A 27,107-nucleotide genomic window follows, 5' to 3' on the forward strand; every position below is an offset into this window, starting at 1 on the left:
TGACCCGTGATATGCGATTACAAACAGCTCTGCAATACGGACAACATGGGACACAGCAAAGGTAACAATGGGTTTCTTGTAAACAAGCCTGAATCAACTAAAGTTATGAAAGGAGTCATCTCACCCAAATTGTAGGTCTTGAATTGATTACATAATTGACGTAGGAAAAAAATGTGCATGTCTACACTTCTCACCAGGACAGTTCTACAAACAAAAACACATTGATGAAAATACATTACCTTAAAACAGGATGCTCTATAGAGGAGTTGCACCACGTGACCAATGCTCGTTTTGGAGGCCTGGGGGAATCGTGGCTCCAATCTTTGAACCACAAAGAGAACCAGAACCTTACGGGAGAGGGGGGAGCCATCTTCCAGAGCTAGCAGAACCAACTTCAGAGCCTCCTCCTGCATCGCTGCACATGAGGGCACAAGACACAGCAGGGTAAAAAACAATAGTGTTTTAAGCAGAGAATACAGCTCTGTATCTAAGGAGAATCACAATTCAACATGATACTCAGTCACATACTTAATGAAGAAGAGAAGGAATTGATAAACTGAGAAACCCCAATTGTAATAATTAGCTACAACATTTTGGCTTCTGCCTTTTAGGTAGAAATAGCTTGGTAGACTGATGTTGATCTTTAAGTTTTGACAAGCTGACAGAAGAACAACTAGTTGAACACCACATCATTGTACTGTTTTAAAAATTAGCTTCTCACTGCTACAGCAAACAAGAAGGGTATGTCCAAATTGTTTCACTTTGAAAAAATATATACAGGTATTGTATTTAAGGAGAATTGATTAATTAAATTATAGGGTTATCATAGGTGTCTTTTGACAACGTGCTAAATTTTGGTACTGGCACAGAACATGGCATGGGGAGCTCACAGAAACATAACATTTGCCCGTTGGGCAACACATTTAACTGTGGGTGTTTACACACATGTGGGCTTGAACCACCCACCCCCGGCAGTGTGTTCCCCATGGCTTGGTCTTTAAGTAAATTGATCTATTCAAGGGAACAGTGGCTGACCTAAATACCACCACTGCTTAACCCTTTCAGTCCTGACTGGACTTTAAATCCCACTTACCAAAAAATATGTAAAAATATATGTTTGTCATGTTCACATGCATAGTCAGTAAATGAGTTTTTTTTTTAATTATATAACTTCATTTTGCATTCTTCAGCTCAACAAAATTCAGGACAAAGGTTTAAACATTAAAATTGGGCCTAAACTTGTTATTTTACTTTGGCTTTGTCAAAGTCCTCTTTTAAAGATTTAAATGATGATGGTATTTTGGACCTCCACCTTACAGATTAATTGAACAGACAAGCCCCAATATGTGTCACCCCAAGCCAAGCAATCTAACACCAGCGCAGTTTATATGTGGTTAATTCTTTGGTACAATGGTGATACCAATGCAGGTCTCTTACCTGGCCCGAGGAACTGGCAGCCCCTGGCTCGGACAGCTGCCCACAGGTTGGAGGAGAGCTGCTGTGGGTTCTGGTGCTGGAGGATGAGCTCTGTGACGGTCCTCTCACCCAGGGAACGGGCAGCTCGCATGGCCCTGATCCGCCCTTCCTCCTCCACCAGCTGACAGTGAATCAGTGTCACCAGCTTCCTCTGCATGGGCCGGCTAAGAACGCTCTGAGTGGTGCTGTTCAAACCAACACCTGACAAGCAACAACAATCAGTACAATACTGTGTTCAATTACCAACAGAGCAAACAGACTAGTCCCACTGCTTGAAGGAATGAGCTACCAAGCAACTGAATCTATTTAGCCTAGAACATAAAAAGAATCACAGGGGATTTGACTGAAGTCTTTAGATTGTAAAAGGAGTTGAAAAAGACCTTATTTCAGTAAATATTCATTGAACGAAAATCAGTCTTGGCTCTCACTAGTGCAGAAACCCTCTTTTGCAGCAAAGGAATATGTTAACAGCCAGGTTATCTATTTATCTATCCTCTCTCCCTCCTCATCCACCAAGAATCTTGGTGTCATCCTCGACCCCTCCCTCTCCTACTCTCAGCACATCTCTACTCTGGCACGCTCCCGTCGCTTCGTCCTCAGTAACATAGGCAGAATTCCCTCCTTCCTCACCAACTACTCCACGCAGCTCCTAGTTCAGGCCCTGGTATTGTCCCGTCTTGACTACTGCAGCTCCCTCCTGGCCGGCCTCCCTGCCTCTTGCTTTCCTTCTGCTCCAGCTTATCCAAAACTCTGCTGCCCACCTTGTCTTTTCCCTTCCTCGTTTCTCCCACACTACAATGCTGCTCCGCTCCCTCCACTGGCTCCCTATCGCACCTCGTATCAAATTCAAAACTCTTGTACTCACTTATCTTCAACCTTTCTGCTCCCTCCTATCTTCAGCCACCTGAGCTACTAGTTGAGCAATAAGCTTCCCACGTTACAAGTGTGTGGTGTTTTTTCTGGTGATTACGCTGACCCTGCTGGTGCTGTCGGTTCTTTCCTTCAGTCTGTCATTATTCTTTAGTAAACGATGACTTCACTAATTATCGATGAAGAACTGGCTGTTACAGTCGTCTCATCCGTAGTTATTTTAAATGCGATATTAAAAGCAGAAGCGAAGCCACGTAAATGCTGGACAATACCTTAGCTGAGGATGTAGTTGTTATATTTTTAAATAGCTGACATTTTTAAATGTACCTCCTCTTCACCACAGGAAAGTAAACAGTCATATTTTGCAACCATGCCCATGATAATAAACTTCACTACAAATCGCTTGAAAGTAGAGCTTGTCTCCACTGTAAGCAATCAATTGCATAACTGCTTGCAGAAACGTCTACATATAAGCGATTCAGCTGCACGCAACCAAGTTGACTCCACTTAGTGGAATTCCCTCTTAAATGTAATTTACTGTATTCTTTATTTTGCTCTTATTTGAATTTGATCTTTCTTTCTACGGATTTTACTGTACTTTATAACTGCTCTTATCTATAATGTGATATTTCACAATGTGATACTTTGTAACAAGTGTAAGGCGCCCTGGATAAGGATGTCTGCTAATAAATAAATAAATAAATAAATATATAAATAAATAAATAAATAAATAAATAAACAAACACCACATTTTTTTCTTCCTTTTGGTCGATACATCCATTATGTGGCCAAATAAGGTCACACCGTCCCAAGAGATCAAATAATTTTGTTCTTACAAAAATATATATCCTCAAAGTATACAAAACAAATTACCAAAATATTTACGAAAAGAAGGAATGGAGGAGGGATGAAAATAAATTATAGGTACGTTATTTAAACAGTTGTAGCAACACGTGGGGACGTGTAACGCTATATTTTTCAGAACCCCACTACTTACTCTAAGGCCACCATAGTTTAAAGGCCACTTTAGTGCCGATTTCCTCTCACTGATAGAAACATAAAACCACCTTTAGTATTAAGGCCACCATCAGCAGTCCAAACATATCAGTTACCTCTCTAAACACTGACATGCTGTTAAACTACCATGTTAAAACGTGGATGCAACAAGATGTAACTCATTTGCACATTTAAATATTTGAAACAAACAGTACATTAGAACAGTTTATAGGAAATAACTAAAATAAAGGCCACTCTCATATTAAGACCACATTTTGTTGGTCTCTTGACTGGCCTTAGTGAGGTTTCACAGTACAATGATTACAGAAGTCCCCGTGGTCACAGGGAAGTGTACAGAACAGTGCATATATTGAGACATGGGCAAGTCTGGCTTACCTCTCGTGCTGCTGAGAGGTTTGAGGTAGAGCGCTAGCTCCTCCACGCATTTCCTGGCCTCGTCATAGTGTTTGGTGTCTTCCACTCCTGTAAGCAGAGCAATGGGCTGCTGTTTGGGTACCTGCAGGGTGAAAAGGCACAGTACATCAGTCAGCTAGAAACAGATCTGTCATTTCGAGAGCTAAGTCCCCTGGTATCTCACAGTACTGTGCCCAATTGTGGCCACCACAGTACCAAAAAGAGAGTCCAACAAAGAGCAACCACACTAATCGCAGGGCTTAAAAAGGAATGAGCTATGAAGATAGGAAAGAACTTAACCTATTTAGCCTAAAACAAAAGAATTAGGGGGGACAGAAGTGTAACATTTTAAAAGGAGCTGATACAGTTAACCCAAACCAATACTTTAAGCACAGTAAAGAAACCAGGACCAGAGGACACAGCTGGAAATCAAGTGTACTCAGGAAGGAGGGTTGGAGACACAAAATAAATAAAATTCAAGATCATTAGCAGAACAGTATTATATATTCTCAAAGGTTAAAAGAGTTACTGTGTGTACTTTATAGTGAAACTTTTGTAGTTTGCTGGAGGCTAGGGTTCAGGGAGCTCTATTAGAAGTTTGTCTTTTTTCTAGGGGAGTATCGGATCTGATACAGATCTGAATGGAGAAGTAGTAAAGAGAGATAATACTGAGGTTACAGTACCTGCAGTGCATTCTGTAATTCTTTCTGTATTCCTTGCAAAGGAAAATGTCATTGCCAATGGGTTAAATACTGATTTTAAGCAACAGGAGATGGGTGCCCACAGTGAAGCACGCCATATGACCAGATGTTCCATAGCAACACAAATGTAAGCTAAAACAAATAAATACATTAAAACAAATTCAAATAAAAAGGCAGACTTTTTTTTTGGCATACTAATGTACTGTGTAATGTATCATTTAAGATCTAGAAGTCGTCAGGTAAGCAAATTAGGCTTCATGGTAAAGTATATTAAAATGACAGATGGATGTACAGACAGACCGAAACACCCCTATAATCCGATACTCCCAGTAACATATGCAAAGTAACGATAATACCGAGTTTCAGCACAACTGGATAAGCCCACTTCCAGATATGAAAAAAAAATCTACAGTGACACAGCCTCCACTATATCCCTGTCTCTGATTCAATGAGATCATTATTAAAACTATTTTAGACCTGGGTGGAGGTTTATACGGTTTAATTAAACTAATGAAGATCATACACAGAGGGTTCCACTCTGCAATTCACTAAAGTATACAACAACCTCCAACACTTTCAACAGAAAAACAATAACTGTAAAATTACACCCACCACTTCCTATCTCGGTAGAGCTATACAGCAATACTTTGCATGTAGGTCGGCTAGCAACAGACAACCAACGCAACCTCATTTGTATTGCAAATTCACTTGCGTTGATTCGCAAATTTACATGTCAAGCTTCTCCTTAGTTGTGCAAAAACTATCTTGTATAGCGTCATAAGTGTCTAGTGATGTAATTGAATTTCATCAGAAATTCCAGGAGCCTTTTGTAAATGAGGTCTTGGGTCAATGGGTAAATATCCTGGTTAAATAAATACAATTATAATCAGAAACTGCATAGATATAGTTATTATTTAAGTAATTATTTAAATCTTAGCGGTATACAAACTTATGGGGCACAAACCAAAGCACAATTTATGACATTGGTTTCAATTTAGTAAACTGTGCCATCTCCCAAATATTTTGAAACCAAAAAAATGTTGGGTTGAAAAGAGCCATACTGATACAGTGGGCTCTTAAAGCCAGATATTACAAACTGAATACAATTATTAAAATAAATTTTAAAAAAAACTACGAGCTTCGTTATTTCTGTGTTCAAACAAGTTTAATACCGGTTTAATACAAATCCAATGCTGTTTCATGTCGCCTGAACCTTCTAGCACAGTGGTCCTCAAAGTAATTTGGATGCGGGCATAAATGTGTCCACCCTGGCTGTTTGAGGGCATGCTGATGTATACTGCCAAATATATGTTTGAAAACAATCATTTCTATAGATTGTGTAATCAACTGGATTTGACCACTGCTAACTAAAGACTTTTCCGTTGTCGTTTTATGAAGCACTATTTATTATTCAATTACAAAGAGAAGGTGGTGTAAATTTTAAACTGGACCTATATTAGGCCTGTCAAGCTATTAAAAAAATGAATCAATTAGTCTTGGTTTTAAATCACATATTGATACAATTGCTGCATCCATCTCATTTAAGTTTGTTTTATTAATGATGCTAATATTATTATTATCGTCATCACATAAAAGCCCTATTTTCTTATTTCTGGATTCTCTTTATAGTTTTATATTTATTTACAATCCAGCATTGTTGTTAAATTGTTTGAACCAACTGCTAAATCACAATGGAGTCAGTTTATTACTCACCTTACAGCATTTACAATGATCAGTTTCCTTTACAGTTGTCTTTACTCAAACTGATGTCCGTTTAAATAATACAGTCGCCACCACTTACACCGTACTGGGTTATTTTGGGCAGCCGTTTATATCGGACAAATAGCGCTTGCCATTCCCATTGATTTTAATAATAAAGGCATTGTTTATACCGTGTTAAGCACACCGTATATTTCGGGCAAACTCAGCTGTTTGGATCTCGTTATGTGCCATTCCCATAGATTTAAATAACAAACTTGTACTGTAGTAAATCGCTTTTACTAGTCCACAAATCAGCTGTTTTCACCTCATTACCTTGCCATTCACATAGATTTTAATACAAAAGGCAGCACTTTACTGTAGTAAAAGCTTGACAGATCGATCAATCAGCTGTTTGCACCTCGTTACTGAGCGATAACCCCTGTACTGTGCCTTGGCTATAATCCCTGTACGCAGTGTCAGGTTTATTTACAGTTTGAAAAAACAGCACTGACTGCAACAACAAGCAAGCATGGCTGGAAAGAGAAAAGCAAGGAGCATCAGCACGAAAATTCAGTGTAAATAAAATGTCTCTGTTAGATGCTGTGCGCTTACTAAAGCATGCTTGGAACTCTGTCAGTCAGCAAACAATGCAATATTGCTTCAAAAAGCTGGGGACAATGTGGGAATGGACCTGATAATGGACTGGGGAAGGGGATGGGAGTACTCTGTAAATAATGTGTGTTTGTTATTCTTGTACAGATCTGTCAACGTTCTCTGTGTTTTGGTGCTTGTGTGACTTAGAGCTGAAAGACTGCGTCACTGAGGGGGGTGGGAGCAGGTCTGACACAAGCAGTCAAATAGGGAGTGTTGGACCAATGAGTGAGGAAGGGGGAGGGACTTGGGTGTGTGTGGAGATGACATTTTGAAAGAGAGAAGCAGGATCTGGCGGCGAGAGAATTGAGAGGGTTAAGAGAGGCAAAAATTTGTGAGAGAGGAGAGGAATGAGAGCCTTTGTTCACTGAAAGCTAAAAAAATAATAAATACAGCAGTTTCCTACTGCTTTGAACCGCAACTGTTGTCTGTCTCATTATATCCAGGTAAACCCCGCAGCTCAGCGCTACAATATGTAAATAAATCCTGTTCGCCTGCAGGGCGTATCAACTTCAACCTCCATCTCGATCTCCTGCCTGTTACTCGGCAGCAAATGCACGCACCCACATGGCAGATGGCTACTCTGTCACAAGCATTAATACCCTGTATCTTTCTAAACAAGGGATTTAGGGGAGCGCCCTAATAAAAGCTGAATCGCAAAACAATAATATAGTACAGTAACTGTTGCAGCTGTATAATGGGATTTAAAACAGGATTCATTTATCCTCTTTTTACATATCTGCCCTTACTCTGGTCCCATCGCAGTCAGATACACGACGGATTACTGTACTTTTTATTACACTGATAGGTTTTAATACATTTTTTATTAGTGTAATGAGCGTCTTAACGATTTTTAACCGCATACACGCGTGTTTGTTTTGATTACTGTACTGATGATTGGGGGACATTTTGAATGTCAGGTTATTGTGTGGATGTTTATACCGTCCATCGCTTACTGCGGGTGAATCATGTTAACACAAAAACACACCCGTTGTGAGCAGTGGAGACGAATAACAGCAACAACAATACTTAATTATCTTATTAATAACTTGAAATTGCTTAAACAAAACATTTCACTAAGTAATGGTTATATCTTTTACAATTGTAAATATCGTTTAAAAATAAATGTGGTTATTGAAATAAAACAAAAGTACAATGTTAACGGGTCTGCAGTCGGTAGCTATCCAACATCACTGGTTCTAGTAACGTACTTCGCTTGATTCATGGGTTTCCAGCGATCCTGAATTTCTAAGAGTACTCTGTCGAAACTGACAGGTTTCATTTGTTGTTGTATTGTTGTTTGTAGCAGAAAAACAGAGTGTTTTGAGAAGTGAATGCATGTTTAGCAGCACACAGGTGGTACAGCAGACTAGATCTGTGATACTGGTACTCACTTTGACAGTAGATACAAGTAACCCTCTTTCTATCCAATGAACCATCAAAGTTTAAAAAAAATAATAAACGTCCTCTTCACAAGTCCTTCAGTTTGAGCGTTTTACTACATAAATGTGGTTCCGTGACTAATTTCATATTCAAACGATGACTACATTCATTAAATCCTGGCATGCGCTAAAATGGTGCGGCAGGAAATTAATTACAGTATGCCAAGAGGGACAAGACAGGAGTGTGATTAACGTGCGTTAAAAAAACGTAGCTCCCAAAAAATGTATGTGTTAATCGCAGAAGTTAACTACGATTGACAGCCCCAATATTCAGGCCCCGATGTTGATTCCAAAGTTGCTCTTGAAGAGACTTCACGGTCAAGTTTTTTGTGTTTCTCTGAAACAGCGGGAGTTTTATCAGTAATGTCACCAGTCCTGTTTAATTTGGGCGTTTTAATCAGCCACTTATCCATTTTAATTTTGTTTGATATTATGCTCGCCCAGTGTTGGTATTTGCGTCCTTGTAACGTGTGTCAGACAAGTTAGTAGTTGGTAGTGCAGTGCAGTGTACTCTGACTCCACCTGACACCCCAATAATTGACTTTGTTACAATCTTGTCCATATATATGGGAGTACGAGGACAGCTGCCGTGAACACAAATTTGAGGACCACTGTTCTATCACAAAATTTCTGAAAGATTCTCCCTTTTAGAACACACTGCCAGTCCTTAGTCATAGTTTGGATCTTAATGAGTCATATATGGCCCATCTCTTGGGCAGAACTGTTTTTCCACAATCACTGAATGTGTGTACCAGTACTCAGAAATCATACGTACATTTTTCACCAGTCAGGAAAAGCTGCAATTAAAGCATACATGTGCACATTAATTAACAAAGAAAACAAAACACTGGAACACAAACAAGAAGGGCCAAAATAAAAGGTTAAACAAAACAATAATAAAAAAGTAATAAAGGCTGGGCATTCGCCTTCACTATAAGTACAACATCACACAGCAAAAACTCATTTGACTCACTCCAAGACAAAGGATCTCCCCTTCCTTATATACAATGTGGCTGGAGCGAGAGCGAGAGCGAGCTACACACACACACACACACATATACATATACACACATATACAGACATGCTCAAATTTGTTGGTACCCCTCCACAAAAAACGAAGAATGCACAATTTTCTCTGAAATAACTTGAAACACAAAAGTAATTGGCATCCACCATTGTTTATTCCATATTTAATAGAAATCAGACTTTGCTTTTGATTTTTTATTCAACATAATATTGTAAATAAGAAAACAAATGAAAATGGCATGGACAAAAATGATGGGACCGCTAACCTAATATTTTGTTGCACAACCTTTAGAGGCAATCACTGCAATCAAATGTTTTCTGTAGCTCTCAATGAGACTTCTGCACCTGTTAACAGGTAGTTTGGCACACTCTTCCTGAGCAAACTGCTCCAGCTGTCTCAGGTTTGATGAGTGCCTTCCCCAGACTGCAAGTTTCAGCTCTTTCCATAGACGTTCGATAGGATTCAGATCAGGACTCATAGAAGGCCACTTCAGAATAGTCCAATGTTTTGTTCTTATCCATTCTTGGGTGCTTTTAGCTGTGTGTTTTGGGTCATTATCCTGTTGGAGGACCCATGACCTGCGACTGAGACAGAGCTTTCCGACACTGGGCAGTACGTTTCGCTCGAGAATGCCTTGATAGTCTTGAGATTTCATTGTGCCCTGCACAGATTCAAAGCACCCTGTGCCAGGCGCAGCAAAGCAGCCCCAAAACATAACCGAGCCTCCTCCATGTTTCACTGCAGGTATGGTGTTCTTTTCTTTGAAAGCTTCATTTTTTCGTCTGTGAACATAGAGCTGATGTGACTTGCCAAAAAGCTCCAGTTTTGACTCATCTGTCCAAAGGACATTCTCCCAGAAGGATTGTGGCTTGTCAATATGCATTTTAGCAAATTCCAGTCTGGCTTTATGTTTTTCTTTCAAAAGTGGAGTCCTCCTGGGTCTTCTTCCATGGAGCCCACTTTCACTCAAAAAGCGACGGATGGTGCAATCAGAAACTGACGTACCTTCACCTTGGAGTTCAGCTTGTATCTCTTTGGCAGTTATCCTTATCTTGCGGCCGCGCCCAGGGAGGTTGGCTACAGTTCCATGGACCTTAAACTTCTTAATAATATTTGCAACTGTTGTCACAGGAACATCAAGCTGCTTGGAGATGGTCTTGTAGCCTTTACCTTTACCATGCTTGTCTATTATTTTCTTTCTCCTCAGACAACTCTCTCCTTTGCTTTCTCTGGTCCACGTTCAGTGTGGTGCACACAATGATACCAAACAGCACAGTGACTACTTTTCTCCATTTAAATAGGCTGAATGACTGATTACAAGATTGGAGACATGTGTGATACTAATTAAAGAAACTAATTAGTTTGAAATATCACTATAATCCAATTATTTATTATCTTTTCTAAGGGGTACCAACAAATGTGTCCAGGCCATTTTAGAATATCTTTGTAGAATAAGCAATAATTCATCTCTTTTCACAGCTTCTTTGCTTTATTCTATGACATTCCAAAGGCATGCAAGTATACATGATAAAATACCTTTTAATTTCATCACTTTTCAGGAGGAATGAAGCATTATTTCAATGAGCTGTAAGGGTACCAACAAATTTGAGCATGTCTGTACATATACACACACACACACACACAGGTGCACTCCACTTATAAGTGACTTCAAGGGAGAATGGAAATTGGTACTTTATGAACGAAATACACAGTAAACACATGTCGAAATGCTGCATGTAACTGTGAACACAAGTACCTTAAATGTAAACAATACAAGAAAGCTTAACTGCCAAAGAACATGAGTTTATTATTTGTAGAAAACACGCCAGTGGGCCGTACAATGTAATAAGTAGTATCAATTTACAAACTTATATTTTTCGTAAATGTAATTAAAATTGTGTACATTATACGTTTAAACTGTACAACGGCTGTGCCAACTAAAACATAGGAGGTAAAAACAGTTTTTCCTGCCTGACGTCACAAATGCCGCCGTGACTAATTTACTGTCCAGGATGTAAGTGTAAGTATTAAAATGGTATATACATTATAATGAGTCAGTTTTAACCAAGGTAATTAATTCCCCATTAAAGCCAATGCTGTTTGGCAGGGACTCCATTCTAATAGGATTTGTTATAAATGGAGTGCACCTGTTAAAAAATATCTATCTCGATAGATAGATAGATAGATGGTAATGAAGGGGTGTAACTTTTGTTTGATCTAAGCTGGCAATGCTCCCACAAAAACAAGGTTCGTTTCTATGACTCAGCTCCCCCAGTTCAAAAATAAAGAAGCTATATAAAGCAGTTGAGCTGGAATGCTTGTGAAGGGTGGGGTCTGATTAAAATGTCTGTCTGTCAGCTTCCCTGGAATGTACTCAAACTTGTTCCGTCTCCATGTGGCTCTACTGCATCAAACATTTACATTTTTTATTTTTAACTGCAATGTCAACAAATGTCACAAGCTGGTCACAGGCTCACCAAGAGAAAGCCCTCTGTGTTGTGATACTCATCACTGCCAGCAACCAGGCAGCGTGGGGAAGCAATCAAAAAGGGAAATAGAATCCCACAAATGTAGAGTACAATCCAAGGATGCCATGATGAGGCTGTATAATGCACTGGGGAGTACTGTAACTGTTCTCATGTTTACGATATTTACTTATTCCAATACAGCTGGGAAGCATATATGCAGGGTGGAAACATTGCAACCACAGACTTCGATGTTGTAACTTCACTCATCTCGGGAAGTCACTTCTCATCATTTGTGGCATAAAACCGATATACAAGACTCTACAGTCAGTAACTTTATGGTGAATAAACCTGTGTGTATTGGAACAGTCCCATCAGCACAGAAACAGTGGGCCTGCAGTATCAGCGTAAGAAACCATTTTCATGGAACGGCCTGGCAGTTTCTTCCTAAATAAATTCTAACAAGATATATTTGTTTTGTGAACTTTTATGCAGCTTGAGAAGTGCTCGTGATTTTGCCAAATGTAATTTTCCTAGAGAAAAGGGACACATCTTTAAATGTAGCTTCAGTCCATCTGGGGAAAAATATATCTTGATACAAGAAGTTATGAACAAGTAGCCATTTGGCCCATCAATGCTGGTACTTAATAGCTAACTGATCCCAGAACCACATCTACTGTAGAGAGCTCTTGATCGCTTGGAAATTTTTATCACAGGGATCTACTGTAATATTATGCTATTATGTTAATTGCGAGTTACTGTACAGCACGAACACGTAACAACTGTGGCACATATTGACAATATCAGCAAAAATAAACATGTAGTCTTTAGGTGTGTAACATTGTTTCCTACACGTTTAACATGTTGTGAATGTTGGTAACTCAGATAACCCATTACAAGAAGTTCAAGTTTTAAAGAACCCCCGTGTTTACATGACACATCTTACCTTTGCTGGGTTGTCTATATCACAGCTATTTTTTCCCCCTCAAAATATTCCCAATTGTTGATATTTTTTATGCATACACAGTGCTAGATTAAGGAAGTTATTAGTGCAAGGCAGATCATTGTTTATCCGCAAACAACAGTGATTGTCCGGAACACAAAATAAAAAATAAAAACATATACAATTAATAGGGTTGCAACAATTAATCGATGCATTGATTACTGATCATCTGTCCTTATTTCCCGAGCTTCGATTACATATTGGTGAATTGATGCATCAAATTAGAACCCAGTTTGAAGCCGGTTTGCATTAAAATCTTGTGTGTGAGTGCGCTTTTCTTTTAGTGCTAGTATGGTAGAGTAGCGCGTTGCAGCAAATAAACTACTTTTTAAAACTTTTACTCTGGAACGTTTGCCAGGAGAAAGATTTTTTCTTCTAAACACCAGTGTGTCCAGTTAATGCTCCCTCCTGCAAGAATACTGGTGCTAGAAATGAGAAACATATTGTGGGAAGAGAAAATTAGCATTACTGCAGGAGGGTGCATGACCTTGATACACTGCATTCCTTATAAGAGATTTTTTTATTTTTCTCTCCTGGCAATTGATCCCGAGTAAATGTTGAGAAATGTACTGCCCAGTTGATTCATATGACCCATGATGTGTTATAAAAATGTTAAAGTTAAAAAATATAACGCTGCAAAGGTAACATAATACATTTCTTGTACATTTTGCAGGGTGTTCTGTAACACTAACTTACAGATAACGTTTAAACTCAAACCCAAAGTCTTTAAATACAATGTGTTACCTGTCCGCCAACGAGCTGCAGCAGGGCCGAGTTCACAGGCAGCTGTTCGATGTCTGTGTTGATAGTGGTCTGGTCGAAGGGGCATGCTTTGCGGTGTAGTTTGTTCAGGCACATCTTGCAGACAGTGTGGCCGCATCCTAAGCTGATGGGCTTGCGAATGGTTTCTTCGAAAGTCTGCGTGCAGATCGGGCACAAGAGGAATTCCGTCCATTGTGGAGCTTGTACAGGCATTGTAACAGGTTACAATTTAAAACCAAAAAAAAAACCCTACAGATTCCACTGGAATCAAAAAAATCTTCCAAACATTAATATTCTTAAATATTTCCAGACATCATGGATATTCAGCACATAGTGTGAAATATAACCTGCAAAACAAAGAGGGAAAAAAATGATCAGAACAAAATACACTTAAACACACAGCTGTACGGGCAGTAATATTTTCAACAAAAATAGGCAAAAAAGATGGTTATCTGTGACCGAAGCAATGAGGCATCAGTATCGTAAAACATAGGTCCACATGGCAGTATGTTGACCTGTGTTAAAATCTGGATGAGCTGTTCATAACAGCTCCACTACTTCCCTTGTTGCTTCCCTTGATCTCTGTGGGGATTATCATTGAATAAAATGTGCTATCAGCTACACTAAATAAGCAATACATTAACACATTATTCAATATCATTATAACATTCATAACTTAAACCTATGCAAAAATGTTAGTCCATCTGCAGCAAAATACTGTGATTTCATTTGTGTTGGTAACAATCGACTTCAGCTAACAATGGATTAATTTTTTTAAATGATGCCAACATGCATCAAACTATGCACAAACTCAAATATAATATGCAAATAGTCAGTATATCTGTGATCATCAAATAAAACACTCCAAGCACTGCTTTCCCTGGTTGTGCATTAATGGACTGACATCAAACAAGAACTTGCATAACTAATTAACAATGAATCATTTAAAAGTGTAAAAAAACAAATGCTTGCCCCCACCTGTTAAATGCCCATTTGTAAATTCACAGCAATGAGTTGAAAGCAATGATACTGAAGTAAAAATAGAAAAATCTGACTGAATCACTTGCATTAATTTAATTCAGTATAAATCAACTTAAAAGCCATTTAGGCAGGGGTGGACAGAAATGTTTTTCATCCTCTAAACTGAACACAATAGGTTCAGGCTCAAGCAACAAAAAACAAAGCCTAGCTCTAAAGCTAAAGTTTCAGTGTGAAAAACAACGTTGCACAACTACAGAGAAGAACTAGTACTGTAAAAACTGTTGTAGAAGTCTATTTTCTAGGCATTTTTGCAGGGCCTTAAAATGGGGGAGCAACTAATACACCAGTGCGACGTACGCGCCAAATATGTGTAATATTAAACTACTGTGCCAGTGCCACAATGGGGTTACTACAGCCACGGAGTTACTACCTCACACAAACTTAACTGTCAACAACCCGATTTATTTTTTCAGGATCTATGGCATTCAGGTCATGTTGCTAGGTAGAAATACAAATCCACTGTTCTAATTAAAGTTTTAATTTGTTACTTTCAATACCCTTAATCATTTTGAATGTTAAACACAAGCTTTCAGACTAGACTGACCTCCTCTCAAATGTTACAGCTATACTGCTTCACTGTTAACACAATAGCTGTCCGTCTCTATGAATTTCCTTATTCCCACCCTCCCAAGCCACTGAACCCGCCCCTGGGATCGTAACAATCAGCTATTGGTTACAAATGCAATGCTATTATAATGCAGGTGACTGAGACTGGATACACAAAGCAGGACAGGTACATAACAGGTTTGAAATTGCGTGTTGTTGAATTTGCCGAAATGCATGGCAATCGCAATGCTGAAAAAACAGTACATGATTGGTGACGAAACAAAGACAAACGTAAAATGGCGAAAGAAAAACGAGCTGATAGAAGGAAACTATCTATGGCCTGATGTAGAAAACATTTTTGTTTGAATGGAGCACTGTGAATGACTCTAATACATACTGTAATTTGTTATACATCAGTGCAAGGCAGTGGTACACTTGTATGTGTATGGTTAGGATTAACAAAACAAAATTAATGTATTTGTACAGCTATAAGTTTAATGCAATTGTACTGCACCGTATGCAACACTAAAATGTTTTGTTTACTGGTTATTAGATGGTGCACTGTATTTTTTTTATTATTATTTTCCAATTGATGAAAGCAGCACTGTAATACTTTTCTTTTAAAAGTTAATGTAGTGGGATCTATTGTCTAAGCATGGTTTTGGAAAGACATGTTCAGTAAAGCAAAGATGATAAGTTTGGGTACTTGATAAGCTAAAATAAAATATTGGTAGGTTAATACAGATGTGATGTGGGATGTATAACACGATTTTTTTAATTTGAGAAATTTAATAGTTTCTAGCAGTTTAACTAAACACGAAAAACACTAAAAATTATTAATGGAATAAGATGTTGCAAACAAAGGTTATTTCAAAACTAAAAATTCTGTATATTTTTTCCCCTTCACTTTACAAGGCCATTTCCACGTTTGTTTTATTTGAAGTGCTTAAAGTTAAATTTCAGTTTTCGTTTGCTTGTTCAGCTACAAAAAGGCACAAGTAAACCTCATGTTATTCCGTTACAAAAACGTGTCTATGGCCACTGTTTACTGTAAAGAAACAGCAATGGCAAGGAATGAAAAAATAAATGAATAAAATGGTGTCAATGTTATGTACTATTTATTTCAGGAATAAACAAAACAACATTTAACTTGAACGTTTATTTGGCATCCTTTGTTTTGTAGTTAATTCACTGGGGTAAAGTAATGCCTACACAGCTTATTCTTTACTCCTGGGATATTTTTCTATTTTAATGTGTTACATATTGTAAAGTCCTGCTGTAAAATAAAGGCACACACAGTGGCCACGGCCACGCCCCCTGCCTCTGCTGCTATACTGTTTCTGCCTGCATTCTGAGCAATACAATGGATTATTACTTTTTCAAAAATGAACGAATTTCTGAACATGAAAATCCTGCGTTCGTCCCAGCACTACTTATTTTAATTTTGAAGTGAACTAGAATTCACAGCAGAAACGATCCACTGGAACTTCCTTAAAAGCCTGAACCAGGAAATACCTTCCTTTTATCAAAGTCTACCCTGAGAGGTTTGAGTCATTCTGCTACCGAAGTAGTGTCATGAGATACACCCGGTGTTGGATTAGCACTACACAAGCTTTCAAAATGAAATCTGAAACTGGGTGGAGAAATTCTGAGAAGACAAAATGCCCTGAAGGCTGAGAGAGAAAAGAAACACCAGGAAATAAGGAGTTGCCAGTAACAGGCAAAAAAATAACATTATTACGGACTGCCAAGGTGTACAATCGGCTGAGATTTGACATTTACACCTGGGTGACACAACACACATCAGACAAGCAGTTTCACTAGCACTATCTGACTGAAAACAATACATCAAATCAATAATGAAAAAACGAATTGTATACTAATGTGCATGTCCTGACATGTATCGTGATACAAGTGACCATCTCGATGGACTTGTGTGATGCAAATGATCATTAAAACGATGGACTATTATAAGACACAAATGAGAAAGGGCGATTGTCTTCATAACTATAAAACACACTACAGAAAGTAGCATGATTCATTAATACATCCCAATTGTACACCACACAGCACTAATAACACGCATTAAGGTTATTTCTATATTTCAAGAACGTTGACACAGTAGTTAACTAAAGAAAGCAGCCAGGTTTTTACTAGGGCCTGGTATCCTTTGTACCCGTACTGGCCAATTCCCGACATCCAGTCCAGCTGTAACTCAGTCTTCAGTTAAGCACAGACCAGGTTGTGGTCACTATTATACCAGTATCATTCCTAAGGAAACATCAATTCCCTTTAACTACAAAACCACAATGAATTCAGACCCCCAAGAAATGTTATTACAACAGACTTTAAAAATGATACCCCAATACACCACAAAAGGCAGGTTTAATCTGACAGCCATTTAGAAATACTTGTGTGGGGGGGCTAAATAAAATAAAAACAAACTAAATTTCAAATGACAAAACGTTTCCACTAGAAGTCTTTATCAATAAAATAATGGCAGCCAATGTAAAGTATCTTTCAAATCAGCAGGTACAGCAAATGAGATCTGTAGGCCTAACGTGATTTGAAAGCATCATAAAGTAATGGGATACAAAATACAAAAAGAATAAAAAAGGATTGACGACATTAAGAAAATGATGAGGGAAAGCATCTTCAATCAATTTAATTTAGATTTTAAAAAGGTTGCATCGATTGTTTTTGGCAAACATACAGGGGTCATCAGAATTCCCTTTCACTCTGTCTACATTCAAACTGGGCAGCTGCATCTTGTGAATCCAGTGACAGTAAATGGAGAAAATCTGCTCAGAACACATTTATAGCTTTATTAAAGATAAGCAGGCCTATACATGTGTGAATCTTGTGAAAACCTGTGGAGACATATCTTGGTTTCATGTGAACATTAAAAGGGGAAAAGCCAATGAAGTATTTAAAATATATAACAGCAGTTGACACTAGGCCAACATTGGGTTTACATAACTCAATTCAAGACATACGATGTTTTACATGATCCTGAAGAATGCTTCACTACTACCACTTTCACACACAAATGTCGCTACTGAGCCACCTCATAGAAGACATTTAAACAAAAAAAATATATAAATACCCTCACACAACACGAAATTGCAGTCTATGCCGGCATAATACAGTTGTAACCCTTTCACACAGACAAAGGGATCATGTGAGTACAACTTTCAAACCTGTCAGTCAACAGATTGTTTTCATAGCAACGTAAACCAAACAACATCGCAAAACAAAACAGAAGTAAATTTGGCTGCATTTAGTTTGCTTCTAATTTTCAGTTATATTATACAATGTAACAACCTGTTCAGTAAGGTGTCCAATTGTAGGAGCTTCAGGCACAATGTAGGTCATGTATTTTATTGCAAAGGCGGCGATACAATGTTTAAAAGAGAGAGAGAATCCAGCTCTTCACGCAAAAGCAGAGAGCGAAAATACATTGAATGCTGGTATTTATAAAGGATGCTCGTGTGAACACTCGACTTGAGTAATGGAACGCCAACATGGTGATGTATTTAGGAACCAAACACTTGCAAGAGTTTTGGATAGGGAGTGGAAAAAACACGAGGTGGTTCAGAGACGACATAAAATATGATGGCTCTGTGATGGTACAGGCAATTCACACAGACCAAAATGCTGTTTCAGTGCCAGTTCTGAGCCATCATAACTCGTCTGTGTGAAAGGGGTATGAGACACACAAAAAAATACAAGTCACTCTTTTACTTTCAATAGAAAATGGCACAAATGCATTTGAAAACAAACTATGCCAGGAAAACACTTTAAAACAAACATTTACTTCCTTATTGTAGATCAAGAGGAAAGCAGCCTTGTGAAACAATTTAAAGCGATATAAATCTCATCTGAATTTTCACAGCTTGTAACCATTTTGAAGCTAGGTGGCATAATATAGGCTTCAAAGAACCAAATGGGTAAAATAGAACTGGAGCAGGCTCAGCAAGAGCCTGGTGGTGTAACTGACTCATTGCTGTCAGCAACCAGACAGTGGGAAAGCAATCAAAAAGGCAGACAGAATTCTTTGGGTACATTGCCAGCAGTGTAGAGTACTGATGAAAGGTTATGATGAGATTGTATAATGCACTGGTGAGACTGCACTTGAGTACTGTGTCCAACTGTGATCACCGCAATACCAAAAGAACACTGTGGACCTGGAGAGAGACCAACAAAGAGCAACCACAATAAGCCCTGGAGTTAAAGGAATGAGCTACGAATATAGGCTGAAAGAATGGAATCTCTTTATCCTGATATCAATCAGCAACAAGAAATCAGATGATCATAGATTTGAAGAATGGCCTCCTCTGGTTCGTAAAGCAGGCTGTGCGTTAGCTATGTGCTGTGTCTCAAAATCTGCCTTGCCAAAGAAGTTAAAGTTACACCTTATTTATATATAGTGCAGAGATGTCCCATCCTAAGAGAGAATTGCTCCACATGTAGAATAGATAAAACAGAAAACTTCAAATTAAATCGAAGCCTTTTGTGTAGAAAATATGCCTCTACATACATTTAATGCAAAGCCTAAAGGGAGGACGATCCTTCTAATCTTTGAATGTACATCTTGTAATATCAAAACCACAGCTGTGTTTAAATAGACGGTAACAAAAAGGATATTGTAAAATTCAACTTACAACCAGAACATTTATTTTGAAAAATGAAATTTCAGTGTTCACAATATTTATTTTACATCGTACAGGTACGCATGTTAAAATTAAAAAGGTAAGCATATTCCTGTTATGGTTGTTTTTTTAAAAAGGTACTATTACCAAAAGTAATAATCTATGTTTACTTGACTAGAATTGTGTGTTAAATGAAAACACGTTAAATACATTAAATATGTCTACTTTGCACAAATACTAACATTTTACATGAATAAATATATTTAAGTTCAAATTTTTGTAGCTGTGACCATTCTGTGAAATTGTAAAACGAAGGGTAACAAACACGAGTTTTTTTTTTCTTTTAAATAGCTACTTTCTAATGGCCTTTGTATATATACGTAAAAATATTATGTTTTATAAAATGGTTTTGCTTTAAAACATTGCATAAATGCATTAAGACAAATCCAGGAGACAATTACAGTAAATTATCAATTAGTACTTTGAACAATAAGTACGTATGTTATGCAAAAACTTGCTATTAAATCAAGGTGCCAACAAAATGTGGCATTAAGACAGGGATGGTATTACAACCGAAGGGACATATAATTTTTTATAACAAATCTATAGCATTTTTACAATTGTAGTTTTGCAAATGTATTTACACACTCATTTAAACTTTACTAAACTGTTAACCATTTTACGTTAGGTCAGACGGTAATATGTTTGTTTTCTAAATGAAATGAGAATGTCCATTCTAAACAGGGAACACAGATACTGAAACCGAGACTGAAAAAAAAAAATATATATTATAATAATCTTCCCCAAAGAAACTTCAAGAAAGTTACAGATATGCATCAGCAATTTTCAGTCCTTAGGTTTCCAGATGGAAAATGTAGGTGTGACATACAGATTAACAGACAGAGACACCCGCCTTATCTCCAGAATCGGATTCTCGATTGCAATGCTAAATAATCTTAGTACCAAGTTTCATGACAATTGGATAAGCGGCTCTCCAGTTGCACGCATACAAAAATGTATAACCTTGTCCAGCTGGGGATAATTAGTGTTTTAAAACAAACTAAATTGGATCTCTGAAGGTTACTTTTGATCTAAAAGCTTTTAAAAAAATGTAAATTGAGATTTATCATTTAAAAGAAACTTAGGAGTAAGTAATTTTGAAATTATATTTATTTATTTACTTATTTCCCCATTTGCTACGTTTGAAATTATTCGATTGCTTCTAATTACAACTCAAATATTGTGTTTTTGTAGCAGTGTTCAGGTGCGGTCTAGTTGCCTGCCAGAGATATATATAGAAGTAAGAGCCGGCATCATCTAGGATCACCTTGAAAACAAGTTTCCTTTAGTTTTTCTGGTTACACACTGCTGATCAAGCCTATGCTGCATACGTCAGGGAATTAGAACTAAGAAACAGCTCAGGTCAAAGCACCTTCAGAAATTTCAATACTGAGTTATCACAATAACCACTATAAATTATTACAAACATAAAAAGGTAAGAAAACAGTGCTTGCAAATACAGAGGATAGTGTAATAATCAAACACTATATTACACGTTAAAACTGTTTGTTTAAAATCTAGTTTATCACATTACAGCCAAGTGCAATCCTTAATGTATACAGGAGGCTAGGAGTGGATGATAAAGGTTTAGATTGTTGCAAAATCAAGGCAGCTTTCATGTTCTCATAACGAGCGTGACAGACACACACAATCAGCACTTGCAGTAATAGCAGGGTTCAGATAAATATAGTGTTCCACATCCCAACGTGTGGCTACAACACTTTAAATAACATACCTGTAATTTTTCTTTTCATTGTTAACATCCTGACAACTTTTTACCCATGACTAAGTCTGTCAAAGCTGTTTTCAAAATGGCCACTCTAATGCACTGACAGTGTAAGGATTATTGCCCACATTGTCAAACAGGTAACACAGCAATACCGATCCATGATGTGGTACGGAACAGAAAAGCCAGAGCACTTTCATTTATATATTAAAAAAAAAAAAAAAACACACTCTTCCTGCAGTGATTTAGAGGACAGATCTCAAACCCCAGTGAACTAGAGCGGCCATTTTGAAAAGAGATTTGACTTTAAATTTATAAGTGTAAAAAGTAAAAAAAATAATATTTGAAGCTCCTTACTCAAGTAAAAGCCCAGAGTTATGCATGTCTAACTAAACAGAAGCCTTTTCTTGCAATATGGGATAAACCCTCATTACTGCTGCGAAATGTAGGCCAATGTAATGTAATGTAATGGAACACAGTGGACAGTTTCTTAGTTACCGTGGCACACAAATAAAAACAGTAACTGCTGGGCAGTAAGGTATGAGAGAATGGTAGCGTAGTTGTATTCTAGATTAATATGCTTGACATGGCACTTCGGCAACAGTGCCAATTGACACTCCCCTACTGTGTGGCAATGCTGTCAGACACAGCTGGCTCAAGGAATTATTCCACAAGTATACTAGAACCAAGGTAACCTGGGTCCTCTGTTCCTTTGCCAAAAACAGAACCTCAATTTTTTAGGAAGTATATTGAGCAGGAATGTCCGTTTCAATACGGTTGCTGGTATTTCCCTCTTGCAGACACAAGGCGAGTCAGCTTATTCTGTTAGGAGAGACTGGAAAAGTGACAGATCCAGGACAGTCATGTGCTGCTAGGCCAGTTTCTACAGCACAAATTCCAAAGGATACAAAACTAGTCAAGTTTTCAAATATGGATTTCAGCTTCTTATATAAAAGAAGGGTGAACAGCTACTGCAGTACATCCCTGGTTGGGTTTAATATAATCATAATTTATAACCTGACAATTTATAAATGAAATACAGGGCAAACAAATGATTGCTTTTTTCATTTTGAATTAACTGGGGAAAAAATATGTAATTCGTAATATTACAAAAACTAAATGGTATCTTGGCAGTAAAATAAGCCCCATCAAATGATCTATTAAACAAGGAAACATTCTTCTGTACAGTAGAATGTGTTATTTCAAATGTCATTTAGGCATTGATTTTCTTTGCATGCTTATCTTTTTGATAATCATTTATAAATTGTTACATTACCTACTTAGAAAATTGTCATTTTTGACGCCGAATACATTACAAGTAGCGTTTGTTCCAATATTTGAATATTTGGCCCTGCACTTCTGTTTTTCAGATTTCTAAATATTCTGTATATAATGCAGACAAGGTAGTCTGTAGAAAAGACTTCTGCTTATTTAAGATAAATATTTCCCACAATCCTTACAAACATGCTCCTAGAAACTACCAGATATCAGAACAAGAAAATGGAACTGTTTGTGCTGCAGGTGCCTCGTATATGGAAATGTCAACACTGGAATGAACAGGGCTACACCCAGTGAGATATTTTTAACCAAACAACTTCCTTTTTACTGCTTAATAAAATTGTAAAAGGACTGCAGCCATGAGTCTGGGTTCACCATTACAGAAATACTTTCACTTTATTCAGTTTGCAAACCTAATAACAAGAACCAGTTGAAAATGTCAGTATAAATCAATAACTTGCAAAAATCCATAATCAAACAAGACTTAATTGTTGTTAGTTTTGTACTGATTTTAGAGGGTTTTACAAAAGCTATATATTGCATTTACTGATATGCAATACTGGGATGTCAGTTTAATATACTGAACTTAAGTACTGATACAGGAAGCCTCCAGATAAGGTTTTGGGTCAGTGAGTAATTTATTCTCCAATTTAAACACTATTTGCGTCAAATTTATTTGGGGTGAGTAAAATGCAACGTTGCCTTAAAGTCATGAGTACTTTCAATAAATACTGTACATACTTTAATGCTAACTCATGGGGTATGCATTAACTACAGCCTTACATTAACTGTACTTTAAACTACTGTACAAAAAATTGGTCTTCCAATAAAAACTTCCCTTTCCTTATTTTCCACCTGAAAAAAATCAACATCTTTTTTGCAACCATTTAGTCCTGCCTTAATTAATATTATAGTCCAAGAAGTTTCAACTCTTGATGTAGTTAGCTACAGTATGGCGTTCACCTAATTCATCCCCAGCAGGGTATAAGAGACACCTAACCCTAACAATAAATATAGCTACGTTTGTCCACAGGTCAAACCTGGATCAGTAAAAATAATTTGATTGTGCAAAAGAAACAAGCACTTAAAACCTCACATTATTCCATCTTGCCAAAAGGGTCTTTTGTAAATTATCAAGATCTCCCCCACCCCCAGAATATACCACCAGTCATCCTTTGACTCAAGCACCCCCCCCCCCCCCACTGTTCCTATCATATGATTTTTTGCAGTTTCAATCTAACTTTTCCACTGATCATTTCGTAGTTTCTCTTTATTGAGGTTGAAAACCATGGTCCAGGAACAACCCACCCAATAGCTTTAGCTCTTCCACCTCCAATAATAATTCAATAGAAAATAAACCAAGTTGCCAATCTGAAGCTGAACTTAATACTGACGTGGTATGTCTTCTCACAGCAATAATGGTGCAGTGCCCTTTCTGTTACAGCAACTCGAGACGCCTGCAAACACCAAATGACCAAGCTTGGAAACAACAGTCCAGGAAAAAAGTAAAAGGCCTTGCACAACGCCCCAAAAAATGTACAAAACTATCATTTTTTTCAGGTCAGTAGTTTAGAAATGTTTAAGATACTTACAAGTGGTTTTCTTTCAGGTTTAAGAAAAAACAATTTACTTCCAAATACTTGAATAAAGTACAATTGCCGTTAACCCCTTATTTTTACCACAACAAAACCAAAACGGTAGGAAATACCTTTCTATGTTGTATTAGTGTTTATCATTATTTGTCCATCTTATGATAGATACTTCTGATAGATAAATGCCAATGACTTCATCGCAGGAAGCTACGTTCTCACAGACTCTAATCCAGGCTGATGGTTGCCGGGGCAGTAGCAGTGTAATTGTCCGCATTGCTGGTGGTGAGGTTTAATTTACCGGTCAGGGATCTCGTAGCCTCTTGGTGCACGGCAACCCCCTGTCTGCCAAGCGTTGAATTACTCTCTGTGCAGTCTCAGTGACAGCTGTGTCACCCTCCTGTCAGCAAGCCAGAAGCCACACAGGACAGTTCACACAATAAAAAATATACAGAGGCAGCTTTTGCCAAAAAAAAAAATCAATTTTCTGAACAAATAAACAGTTATTAAGTTAAATTGTGATATTTCTTAATTAGCTTTATATATGAACCCTGAGCAAAATTACACAACATCCTACACTTTGGCCTTGACAGATTTAGTGGCCTTGGTGCCCTCTATAGATGTATTGAACTGAAGCCCATTTTGGCATTGCCTCTTCCACCTCCCAATTTAGAGCTCTCTGTGTATTTTTTTTTTTTTTTTTTTAAAGTGTGATGTGTATTTTTCAAATCAAGCCTGTAAATCTTTAGTTGCATTTACGTACATGCATTATGACATCACTAACCAGGCTGGGGTACAAGAAAACAGGAAGTGTGGTTGCTGTATTATTTTGGTCAAGCCAAAAAAAGGAAAGATTTTTATTGTTGAAAACAACAGTAATTTTGCTTGGGAGAGTTCATTAAAAAAGTTTTTTTTTTTTCATTTAAAAATGTTTTTTTGGCACATGTTGGATCTAAATTTGTGTCAATTTATAGTTGACCATATGCTCTTTATTGAAAATTATTTGTTTACAGTTCTCTTTAGCACTGCATTTAAAACTTTGTTAGGGAGCATTTTAGTCAAAATGTCACAACACCAAAAGTACTCATTTTAATGAACTGAAGTTTTAGAACTTAAATCCTTAGTTTGAGACATGAGAGATCCTGGGATAAACCACCCCATTTTCTGGCACAACTTTGCAAAAAAAAAAAAAAAAAAGTCAACTAAATTCTTATCCAGGTAGAGGTTTAGTCCAAGTCATACATCATGGCTAAATTGAGGATCAAAATTTTTAAATCGAGTGACAGCCCTACTGATTATCTATAGAAGGGTGGTGGGATACTATTCTGCACATTTTTTTGTCATTCGATTGATCATGTACTAGTCAATACCATTAAAGATCATATTGCCAGTCGTAAACACAGAGTACAAGAAAGCAAAAAAAACAGCAAAAAAGGCAAATTATTGCACTCTTTATGCTGAAAAACTTAGACCTAAGGTATTGCGCTCAAGGTGGGTCTTTCCCCAAAGTAGTAAGCAAGCTAAATGAATTACGTATTTAATTATCGTTTAGTTTATTTCTTTCCATTCTACCTGCACAGGTGTGTGAATTTTTTGAAAAATCTACTTGTCCTTAAATTTACTTACTCCCTTCCCCGTCGCACAAAACACACAAAAAAAGTAGAATATAACTTGTAGGCTTTTGATTTCATTTAACAACAAACACAATCAATCAATTAGTGATTAACTGGGACGGATCTAGCCTTGTAGCTTGACGGGTTCGCTGTGACCCCACCTCACCTCAAATGTATAACATACTTTAAGGAAATGTCCCTTTCAGTGCAGTTTGGAACACATTTGCTAGTAAACAACTGTATTTACAAACGGCACTCGTTGCGGTTGTTTGTTGCACACACACACACACACACACACACACACACACACACACACACACACACACACACACACACACCTTTCATTACTGAAGTGAGTGACTCCCTGTTTAAACAAACCACTGAACTCGGGCCATCATTACATGCCGAGCACGAGGTTTTGTGTAACATGGAGGCTGTTTTTGTTTATGCTTTTGCAAGAAAGGACTGTATGTGATCGATCGAGAGCTCGTCAAGCACAGCTATGCTCTTTTCTGCAAAACCAGCCGAGACGCCATTTTGCTTTTTCTGCACTGTACTTCGAAACATTTGGGCCATCTTTGGGAACCACTTGAGTGGTTTCCAAATAACTGGATTAAAAATGTAAGCATGTCTAAGGAGTCGTATATGCGTCTGTCATTCACTCAGAACTTTCCTGGACTGCCAAAACACAAAGATGAGACGTTCGGTATCAGTGGAAAAACGAGTTGTGGTTGCACTGTGGCGTTTGGGGATACGAATTGTCCCATATTGTTTTATTTAAGTTGCAAAACCAAAACTACATTTTTTTTTTCTTACAACAATATTACACAACTGTACTTTGATTAAATAAAAAGTATATTATTTATGCACTATTTACCTTTGTTATGAATTTACTATTCATCAGTATTACAAAATCAACTTGGCTCATCGGGCACCTATATATGTTTTTAGCCATGTTTATCACACGGAAATGTCTGATAAACAATGACATCATTAGTTGCGCAAAAATCCATGGAGCACCAACTGTGGTTGTGTTAGTGCGGTTGTAATACACACACACACACACACACACACAGTTAGTGCACATTAACTAA

At 37.6% G+C, this 27,107-nt stretch overlaps 1 protein-coding gene across 4 annotated transcripts in view; it reads right to left on the minus strand.

Moving 5' to 3' along the window:
* The window catches only part of LOC117404056 (roquin-1-like), a 78,412-nt gene that overhangs the window by 36,194 nt on the left and 15,111 nt on the right, over positions 1 to 27,107 (minus strand). For all 4 annotated transcript variants that reach the window (XM_034924171.2, XM_059031908.1, XM_059031906.1 and 1 more), the window contains exons 2-5: positions 13,491 to 13,855; positions 3,739 to 3,859; positions 1,438 to 1,677; positions 240 to 415 (exon numbers count right to left, since the gene is read on the minus strand). In XM_034924171.2, coding sequence (XP_034780062.2) covers positions 240 to 415; positions 1,438 to 1,677; positions 3,739 to 3,859; positions 13,491 to 13,721 — 768 coding nt within the window. In that variant the 5' untranslated portion in view covers positions 13,722 to 13,855. The remainder of the gene's footprint in view (positions 1 to 239; positions 416 to 1,437; positions 1,678 to 3,738; positions 3,860 to 13,490; positions 13,856 to 27,107) is intronic.

The sequence above is a fragment of the Acipenser ruthenus genome, chromosome 10 (assembly GCF_902713425.1).
Source record: "Acipenser ruthenus chromosome 10, fAciRut3.2 maternal haplotype, whole genome shotgun sequence".
NCBI lineage: Eukaryota > Metazoa > Chordata > Actinopteri > Acipenseriformes > Acipenseridae > Acipenser > Acipenser ruthenus.